Here is a 10,854-nt window from a genome sequence, read left to right as displayed (position 1 = left end):
AATTTTGCATGATGCATAACACTGCAGTTAAACTTGAGCAGCATGCACCTGACAATGAGGAGCTGGAAAATGCTGGAAAGAGGTGTCTGAACCCTGCCCGGCCCCGGATAAGCAGCAGAAAAGGGATAGATGGATGGCTTAACATATAATTATCCTGAATTCAATTATAATATACCTTTTAAAATTAAACTAGTCTTCTAATACCCAGTCTTCATATCATATCATGCAGAAATGTGCTCTACTTGTTTAAACTCCACTTTAGCCAGCCTACCGTTAACATTGTTGACACCGTGAACATTATTTAAAGTGTTGCAAGTATAAAAGATGATGACAGTGATTTTTGTTAATAAGTTGGCAGCACTATTTGCAACAACCTTCGGAAGGTTTTGGCCAGTTAGTATAACTGTTGTAGATCATTTAGAGGTAATCAGTGCTCTATTACAAAATGTTAAAGTGGACGATCAGTGATATTTTCTTTTTCTTATCCTGATACAGTAGAGCCCTTTTGTGAATCTCTATGCAAATACACTGAATGACTTTTAAAACAAGCCTATTAAAAAGAAAAATAATCTTTGATCAACAATGTTATGATTCATACACAGATACTGTAAGTGTTTGCAATGGGTTTTGCCTGAGCAATGCGGCCTAATATTTTGTCCAGTATGTACTAGCTCATGGATGAAAAAAACATCAATTTTACTTGTTGCTTCCACTATGTTTTTGTAGCTGTAACATTGTATTACAGTAACTGTGTATTGTTGCTGATGTATGATGGTACAGTGAGAGTAACTGAAATCTTGATTTGAATTCCTTACAGTATCCATGAAAGGAAACAGTTCTGAGATTGTAGCAACCTAGAAAGTAAAGGTGTCAGTAAATCGTATGGTTTTGGGTTTATATGTTTGTTTGACTGAAGGATCCCCGTAGTTGATTGTTGTGTACTTTGGTCTCTGTTTTGGATTGACTCTCTCAGGTTGAATCTTTGGTAATGTTACAGCAGATGTCTCGCTGTCTTCAAATGTAGCCTTATTGGCACTTGCTTCAGAAAGTCTAAAACTTTGCGGCACACTAGCATCTTTAATGTCTATTGATGTTAGTTCTTCTCTTCCCTCCTTGGCCTCCCTGTCTTTTTCATGTGGTTTACCATCTGCCAGTTTCTTTGTTGTTGTTATAAGAATTTGTGCCTTCTTGTTATTAGGAGGACATAGGTCAATTCCTATTGTCACTAATCCAGTGTTAAAAGCAGTCATAGACGTATCAGAGTGTGGTGGTGGCATTGCAATCAAAGGAGTCATAGTTTCTGGGTGTGGTGCTGATTGAGGGGAAGAGTCAGTCTCATCATTGGCATCTTGTTCAAATCTGCAAACACATGGGATGACGTACTTGGGCAACCTTGTCTGGATGGTCACAGCTTTGGTTGGTTCTTCCGCTGCTCCGTTCTCCAAAGGGTCGCGGCCTGTTTGTGTAGAAAGTCCCTCAACGTTGGGCTTTGAAGGGCATCTCCCTTCATTTGGTGCAGTGGAAGGTTCACCTGTGCTTGCGTATTGTAGGGCTCTACGAGGAACTTCTGTCTTCAAGTTAGGTATCATTTCCAAGTGTGAACTTTCTGATGGTTCGAGAGAATAGAGTTTAGGAGAGGAATCTACACATGTGGACCACACTGGAGAGCAGGTCACGATGGTCGCCACATGCCACTTCAGTTGGGCTTCTAACTGTGGTAAAAGCCTGTAAGGCTCTGGGAGTGACCTCTCAGTGACAGATGTTAAATAGACTAGCTCTAGATGTGCATATTTGAACTTGCTGGTTATACTAGTTTCTTCTACTGTAGCCTGAATTTCATCATATTTCCCTGACCTCCCATCCTTAACATCGTTATCACAAGTTTGATCTTTTATATGGTTTAATGAGCAATGGCCTTTAGACTTTTGATCTGAATGACGTTCCCCCTTTTGCCTCATTTGCTCTGCTTTCAAATTATTTCTTTCTTCCAGGTTTAGTTTTGATAATACATCTACTGCCTGCTCTGGTTTTTGTTCTTGCACATGTGTTTGATTTCCTCTCAACTGCTGTGCAACAGATTTACTTTTCATTTTCTCGTGTTGGTTTTGTTTGTGAACACTTTGATCCAGCGCCTGTTGGTGCCATCTTTCATGACAGGCTACCCTCTGTTTTATACTACTTGTCACCTTAACTCCTCCAGAAGGCTTTTCATGTGAACATTTCAAGTCCCGTCCTTTACATACAGTAGCCATGGTCTCAAACCTCTCCATCAAGGAAGATAGGAGGATCCCTTTTCCAACAACTCTTGGTTTGATTGGCTGTTTGTTCGGCATGTTCTTGCCCTTTTCTTTTTGCTCAGCCACAGCAAACTTGGCTACAATATCTTGCACACTCCCCCCTGTCTTTAGTCTGTGTTCTCTTCTAGTCCGGCCCTTCTTGTGAATGTCATGCTCACTGTCTTGGCAGTGGTTCACTTTACCTGCCACTCCTTTGCTGGAGGGCAGAGTACCTACCTCCCTTTGGTGGGTGATGGGAGGTTTGGGTGTGGACCGTATGAATTTGGATTGAAGGAGCTGAAATGTGGTAAGATGCCGTTGTATTAAGCCTCCCACTTTTTTATCTCCTCCATACCTGCTTGGCAATCTGTGTTTTTGTGGATCTGACCAGCATTTTTCAACGATCTTGAAACTGGTAATTTTATGTTCTTCAGGGAGCTGAACAATAGTGCAACTTGTATGAAGTTGGGTCTGCTTCACTGAAGCCTCAACTCTCTGATCAGGCCAATCTGTGCATCTTTCAACTACAATATCTAACCCTGGGGTCTCCGGGTTTCTGTTTCTGGTGGTCCACTTGGGTAGATCCTGTGTTAGGTAATGCAGGAGACTCTCCAGAATCCCTCGGAGCACAGGACGGCAGTTGCGGTCTCTTACCAACTTCCTCAACTTACTGGCATCAGGGCTGATACCGGTTTTCCGAGAATCTGGTCTATGGAGAATAGAGGACATGCAAAATTGAATCCCTGTAGCCATCTACAGCTAAACATACCTGAATAGTTATGGATATTGACAACAGAGTTGAGTGATAATTGGCAAATTAGTAAATGTACTATTGCATGAAAATAGTGGCTGTGCTAGATGTATAATTGTTAGAATTGTAAATATTGTTTGGATAAGTTGTACCTTAACCCTGAAGTAACCTTTTCAAATTTTTCACTATTTTGAGTATGTAGGTAAATAGAGGTGCCTAGACAGAGTTTACAATACAGAATGGAATAATGGAACTACACCATCTTACCAGTTTCTGTACTACCTAATAAAAATGCATTAAAAAAATAAATAAACAGCTCTTTCACTGGATATACTGTAACTCATTCCACTCCTGCAGCAAAATGTTCAGACTTGAAGAGTGCTCCAGCAGTGTGAACTTGTTATAGGTGATTAGTGCGGGGGATTGTAGAGGAGGGTTGTGTAGCAAGACGATGAAATCTGGTAGGAAATTAAGATAGGAGACAAGCCGCACTTTAAAATAAATTTTGTAGTTAAGCTAAAGAGAGACAGGCACTTCATGCATAATAGTATATATATCTGAGTCCATTTTAATATCCATATCATGTTAATATTCACCATGTAATGGTGCTTTTACAATATAGCACACTAATACCTGGTAAGAGCATCACAGTGCAAATAATAATTGATCACGGTAGAAGATAAAAACGATTACTATTCCACAACTCAATATTGTTATGCATAAAAGTTAAAATTAATTTCCACCACATGTTACATGCATTAAAACACCAACATGTATGTATATTAAAAAATATTGAAACTTACTGTGGAGAGAGGAGTATCTTAAAGTCAGTAAGGCTTTCATCAAGTTTGCACAATGTGTTGAAGAACATAACCGTGCACTTCATGTTAATACAGTTTAGCTTTAGAAAAGGAAAAGGTCATAGAAGGAAATTATCTTTTGTTAGTTCATTTTGAGAATTTAACTAGTTTAGCAGAATAGTTTTTATTGCCCCACAGTTCTGTCATTTAATATTAGGTGGAGACAGGATGTTCTTCCCTGCGATCAACAAAACATGAAATGTATGCAAACTGATTGCAGATGTAGCTCTAGAGAGATGATCTCACAAGAAAGCATTCATGACAGACAAAGGCTGAACTCAGTACCCTAAATGGTCTCCCTTTTGATGTCCCTCTGCCTCACACCTACAGTGACAGGTGCTTCAACATGTCCAAATCAAAACAGATAGGCATAGACAAATCAAGGACAGGAGGGCAAGATAGGCAAGGAGGGGACCAAGACCGACTAGAGGGCAGTGTGGGACAAAGGGAAGCGGTTGACAATCATGTGCAGTTCCTCTGATAGCCAGTAGGGTTCAGACCAGTGAGGAGCAGGACTACTTGTCTATGCACCTCTCTGCAGATGCTGACTTGTAAAGCTTTTCTCCCAGCTCTTCCAGACGCTCTCTTTTGTCCAAATCCTGGTACAGGCCTGGGGGAACCTGACTCAAGCCATGCACGAGGCCATAAAGACAACCTGCGATCAGGCCCGTAGCTTCACTCTCACCTAAAACAAAACAAAAAAAACATAATTTTCACAGAAGTCACAGTGAGCAGACAGTGTTTGATCTGTTTGTGATTTAAAATGTCTTCTCACCTCCATGGAACATGGCTCTTTTACACAGTTCAGCCCAGTCACTCCCTGCTGCCAGAAGGGCATCGTAGGCTATCATGGGGGCATCATGACCTCTGCGTCCCGCACGGCCCTCTGAGCTCCAGCGCTTATACTGCTGTATGGGCGAGGACAGAGTAACAGCAGCACACAGTTCTTGTTAGGGGTTGTGTTTGGTGTACTTATTTTTGGTGTGTGACAGAGAGGCAGGATTTACCTTGTCTGTCTCCTCAGCATCATAGCGATCAGGGAACAAAGGTTTGTTCTGTCCTTCCTTCTCTATCTCTCTCTCTTCCAGGTAAAACTGCCACTTGGCCTCAAAGTAGAACCAGTTTTCCTGATACTCTGCATATGAATGCACAATCACACACATTACTGGTATCATCTGATAGTCATGCGCTCTCGGACACGTGCGTACATACCGAACTCAGAAACTTACTTTATATACTGACAAACATACATTGATATTACTCTTTTTGTACATAGAAGCTTCAGTTGACCTGGATTAGTCAACCAAGCTGTAAAACCATGTGCCCCTCAGTAACACAAACAGAAACACAATCTAACCTGACATGTGTCGTATGGTCTTCCTGCAGAACTCCTCAGCCCGAGGGATGACTTTCATGAGCTCGCGGCCCCAAGTCACAAGAGGTTTCCCCTGGATCGCATAGGATGCAAACAGTGCCGTTGTCAGGGAGCCTAGGAAGCCTGAAGCCAAGAGTGACACCACAACTGCACCAATTGCGTCTACTGACAACTCAAGCTCACCTTAAGCAAGTATTAAATCAATGTTGTAATGTAATTAAATATGCTTAACAGTTTATCAGCAGCACAATAGTCATCCTGTAGTTTAATCAGATTTGTTTGGATAGGTTAGAAACTGACAACATTGTCACCTGTGGGGTGGTTGTGGGTCATTCTGCCAATCTCAATGCTGACCTCCACCAGGCTTTCTAGTCTCTCCGGTTGCCAATATCTCATACCCACACACATGGCCTTGGCAGCTGCCCCGAACCCGGACCCTGGACATAGACACATGTGCACACATTTTCATATACTGTTGTTATGTTAGAAAAAACAACAACAACAATATCCAGAATCTCCAATGACCTTTTTCATTGAAGGGTGTATGCCAGGCGAGCAGGAAGTTATGAGGTTTGAGGTGAACACAGCCCTCCACTGTAGCAGGATCAGGGGCTCTGCCCTGGAGAGACACCATGGCTTCAACATAGAGACGCACCAGCTCCCGGTACAGATCCTCCAGACACCAGTAATCTACACATGTATGCACGTACACACACACACACACACACACACACACACACACACACACACACACACACACACACACACACACACACACACAGTGACTAAGAGTCATTCATAATTGGCATGCAAGGCGAGATGAGTGGTCTAAGCGGTGGGCTAAGTTTAGCCTCAGCCTGCCACACCACAGATTAGGACCAGCATGCCATCGGAGCGAGTTGAGTCACTTCCACACACAATGAGGTCAACTGGGATCCACGAGCAGAGCCCACAGGCATCCTGCTAGAATTTGTAATATATATATATATATATATATATATATATGTGTGTGTGTGTGTGTGTGTGTGTGTGTGTGTGTGTGTGAGGGAGTGTGAGAGAGGGAGAGAGACACTATGTTGACAAAGAAGCATCACCTCTAATTTAGTTCTCAAGGATTTTGATGAAAGACAGGAATGTTCACCCTCTTCACTGGACTATGGTTCAGATTCTGTTACAAAATAGTAATTCTTGTCTTTCTGGTTTAAGCTCTCAATGCTCTGCTTCAGATAAAAATGGATAACAGTATTTTTGCTAAAACATTTGCTTTTACACACTGTAATTCTGTATGCTGGTAAAAAGATGGACAAAGAAAACACTCACATTCATAACATCTATTCCACCGCATATGTTTTTATTGTCGTGTGCGTGTGTGTGTGTGTGTGTGTGTGTGTGTGTGGGCATGCTGGATTGTGGCTAAATATGGCTTCCTAATCTCAATAGATGTCATCACCATTTCACAGGACTGCTGTCATTGGCTTTGGCCCCCATCTGCAGCCAAACATGATACCAGCAGATTATGGAGGAGTCTGGTCTGACCAGCTATTGTTCAGTAAAGGAGAGCTGAGGATCAGCTTTTCCAAAGTAGTCTATTTTGGACTTTTCTGTCCTGGCAACTCTTGAGAGATGACATTTGAGTGATTTGAAGTTAGGCTTCTACTGAGGTTTTGATCTATGGATTATGGTATGTCAGCAGGAGATATTCTGCCAGTCAATGATTAGCAGCTTCCATTGACTGTATAGAAGAAGCTATTCTGGTCCTTCTCAATGTTGACAGATTTGATGTTGTGTCCATATTTTAGGGACATATTAGGTTGTGTCTTTATATTATTGAACAGATAAAGAACAAAATGTTTTGTGTGAAGTTAGATGTAAAATTAAAGTGAATTTTGATTTGATATTTAACATTTCAAAAAGGAGAAAGAAGGAAATGAGTGTGTACTCTTGCTATGATTTCTGCTCTCTAATCTGCCAATCATAAATCTTCTTTGTCATTCTTCTTGCCATCAATCCTAAACATACCTGTTACAAGTGCTTCTGCTGTGGTGATGTGCATCAGCGTTGCATCACTCAGGGGCCAGTTATCTGGGTCCAGTTTCTGGGCTCCCAGTCCTCCCAGAGAGGCCAGTTCCTCTTGGATCTTCTTGCCTGAGGTGCATCCTTCCCAACGGCCCTTTCTGTAGCCCAAAGCATCACCAACACCACCCAGAACCATGGCTGCCTTGAATTTCTCCATAATACTGGGCTAAAAAAAGATCTTCTCTTGAATGAAGCCGTCACACCTCTCCCGGGATTTAGTTGGCTCCTGGCATAAACAAATGCCAAAATAAGAACTCGTTCCAGCTGTAGTTCTTCTTCACCACCTCAGAAGACTCACGGTCACAGAAGAATGGAAACAGAACAGACTCTCTTGCCCCAAAACATCCCGAACAGCCTCACCAGCTCTCACAATTTCTTCAGCTTGATGTGGAGCTACCACAGACCTCTGTCTCCACCACATAACAGCTCTACCACCTTCCCACCCTCAGAGCTCTCGTCTAGTTTCTCATCAGTTGTCTCACACACAAACAAGCATTCTTAGCACCAAGGGTGGGCGCGAGCAGGCACACACACACATATGAAAGCATCACGTTATCAGCCACAGCTTCTTTGTGTTGGGCGGTGGGGAGTTCAGCTGTGATCAGGTGTCTCCTAAAAAGGCAATCCCCATGGCCCCAAAGCCTAAAAGCCGGATGGTGTGGAGTGGTGATGGGGGGCTGGACACACTGGAAGGGATGCTAATGTGCTGGAGTGCAAGCATGTCAGCTGGTGCTGGACCTTGTTGACATCCCACCCATCCCCACTCCATGATCCTGCCTCCATCTTCATTGAAGCCCGACTCTCTAATCTTTACCTCACTATTTTAAAACTTTTTTATTAATCCCCTCTCCAGTTATGTTCACTGCATCCAAGAGTTCCCCTCCCTCTCAGTTTCTTTCTTTATTTTAAACATACTCAAAGTAACAGTAGACAAAGTATTACCAGAGGAGCCAATGATGATGATGATGATATGCAGCCGGAACGCAACCTGATAAGGGACTACTGTTACCAAGCTGACGGTTTACACACACACAGATTTTTTTTGGTTTTATTAATTTTTTTGTTTTGTCAGTGTAAAATAAATCCAGCTGACTCCTTGGCCTCCATTGGACATGAACAACTTCTGCATAGAGCATAGCATAGTAACACAAATGGCTATTCATCTTCTCCACATTATTCCAAGGAAGTTCTAAATAAAAACTAAACAAATTAGTTGCTAATGTTCTTGTTTTACATAAGCAAAGACTTTTGTTTGATGAAATTAATAACACAGGTTGTCACACTGGAGATCAAGTTGTATATTTTAGCGGCAATATTTCATTAGCACATTTGACATGTTGTGATTCATATTGATTTCAGAAAAATATTAATATTGGGATAGTGATTTCAGCACAACACAATCATGCTGACCAGCATTTAATATCTTCATTTCTGACAACAAAACAACCAATTGTGAACTAACTGCTGTACTTGGTAGACAGAGGTACATCTTTTACAAGTCTGTTAAAAACATGCTTTATTGACAACTTGCTTAAGAAAACAATGTACGGTATGCTTCTGTGACAAAACATAATATTCTGTAAATAAAGTGGCTTCAGAAAGTATTCAGACCTTCCCTTCTTGCACTCTTTGTTTTGTGTGTGTGTGTGTGTGTGTTTTAAATGGATAAAAATGCCATTTTTGCCAATCAATCATCACTCCATAACCCATAATGACAAAGTGAAAACGTATAGAAAAAATTTAAAAAACTGAAATCTCTCACTAAGTTTTCAGAACCTTGATTCAGTACTTTGTAGAAGCCCTTTTGGTAGCAATTTCAGCTTTGAGTCTTCTTGGGTAAGTCTCTACAAGCTTTGCACTCCTATTCTTCCTGGCAGATCCTTTCAGGCTCCATCAGATTGGATGGGAAACGTCTGTGAACTGCCATCTTCAGTTCTCTCCACAGATGTTCTATGCCACGACTATTGAGTGTAGATTGTCGGGGAAAGAATGGTTTATCCAATTTTATCCATTTAAAATTCCATCTAATGAAGTGTGTAAAAAGTGAAGGGGGATCTGAAAACTTTCTGAAGCCATTGTACCTTTTTTCTTGCTGGCAAAAATAATACTGTTTTGATAAGAACGACTTAAAAGAGTTGACCACACATTTGACAAATAAAAACGTACCAAATGGACCACATTATCAAACAGAATACTGAAAGATGTCACATTTTCTTGCTCCTGAACCACACACGTCCGATAATAAAGTCAACAACAATCAACTGGGAAACCTCTCGCTGTCTTGACTGTGATAGGTTTGTGCACAACCTTGACAGTCAGAAAGTTATATGGGATATTTAATTCCACCAATAACACATATCCAACTTGCCAGGTTACAAAGATGAACAATATGGCACATTTACCCGCTGCTACAGTGACTGTTTTACAGTCATGATTAAGCTGGTTTTTTTGCCGCTCATCTGCATTCAATCTAAGACTGAAATCATAATAAATTCCCATCCTGATCTACGTTATGCACACTACCATAGTTTGACTGACCTCTGTTTACATAAATATGAGAACTTAAACAGAAGTTTAAAAAAAAAAAAGGCAAATATTTCCCCTGTAGTTGGATGAGAAATTTCATGTGGGGAAATAATCCATCCTTATTTCAACACATGACAAAGGTTTTGTCATTATGACAACAATTGGCAAAACAAGATAGCACAGTTAGATGGCAAATACTGATGTAAGTGCAGGAAGCCGCCTGCTGCTCACTGTGACTGGGAGAGGACGACTGGTACCTCAGCTATAACTTCGGTCAAACTCTTTAACTGAGAAAGGGGGATTCTTTTAGTGTTTATAATTACACGTATAGAGCAACACTAACTCTTGTATGGAGGAAAAGCATTGCACCCCTAGATGGCAGTGCAACCATTGTTCTCAAAGTGACCTGTTTTTCTGTGTGGTAGTTCTATGGTACTTGCACTACAGTCGCTAAATCATGAAAAGCAACAGACTAAAACTTCAAACAGTGTAAACAAACAGTTAAATCTAAGCTGGGATGTAGATGTTCATATATAAAAGTCTATGTCAGTGAACCCACAGTAAACTGAATAGCTCTGTAGCTGTATACAGTGCTAACTGATAAAGAAAACCTACAACAGAAAAAGTGTAAATCAGTGCAGTTTGCAAAGTTGATATATCACCTGGATAATAGAAACAGTCAATGTGTCAGTTTCCTTGTGAAATGAGGATCCTAAATGCTTCTTATGTATTAATCATGATTATAAATGTCATAACCTGTCGGATAAACATTTTTTGCTCCTCTAAAAGTTAAATCTATTCTTTTTTTCCTTTCCTATTGATATAGCATTTTACAACTGTAACAAATGTGTGCTGGTGCTGAGCCTGAAAAGCATGCTGCTCTTTCCAATTGTGTGAATTCAAAATGTGGATCTGAATTCTTTCACTGTTGCTCAGTTAAAGTGATCATAATTTGTAATCATAATAAAACCAAATGAGCTACAATTAACA

At 40.9% G+C, this 10,854-nt stretch overlaps 1 protein-coding gene across 1 annotated transcript; it reads right to left on the bottom strand.

Moving 5' to 3' along the window:
• Positions 1 to 4,341: 4,341 nt before the first annotated feature.
• Positions 4,342 to 7,495, bottom strand: adprhl1 (ADP-ribosylhydrolase like 1). Its single transcript, XM_078246713.1, has 7 exons — positions 7,282 to 7,495; positions 5,788 to 5,952; positions 5,574 to 5,699; positions 5,245 to 5,385; positions 4,895 to 5,022; positions 4,663 to 4,795; positions 4,342 to 4,572 (listed from the first exon to the last, which is right to left on the bottom strand). The coding sequence occupies exons 1-7, from the start codon at positions 7,493 to 7,495 to the stop codon at positions 4,403 to 4,405; spliced, it is 1,077 nt and encodes a 358-aa protein (XP_078102839.1). The 3' UTR covers positions 4,342 to 4,402.
• Positions 7,496 to 10,854: the final 3,359 nt, after the last annotated feature.

This window comes from Sander vitreus, chromosome 1 (genome assembly GCF_031162955.1).
Source record: "Sander vitreus isolate 19-12246 chromosome 1, sanVit1, whole genome shotgun sequence".
Classification (NCBI taxonomy): domain Eukaryota; kingdom Metazoa; phylum Chordata; class Actinopteri; order Perciformes; family Percidae; genus Sander; species Sander vitreus.
The sequence above is the reverse complement of the archived record's forward strand: the minus strand, read 5'-3'. Positions and strand labels throughout refer to the sequence as shown.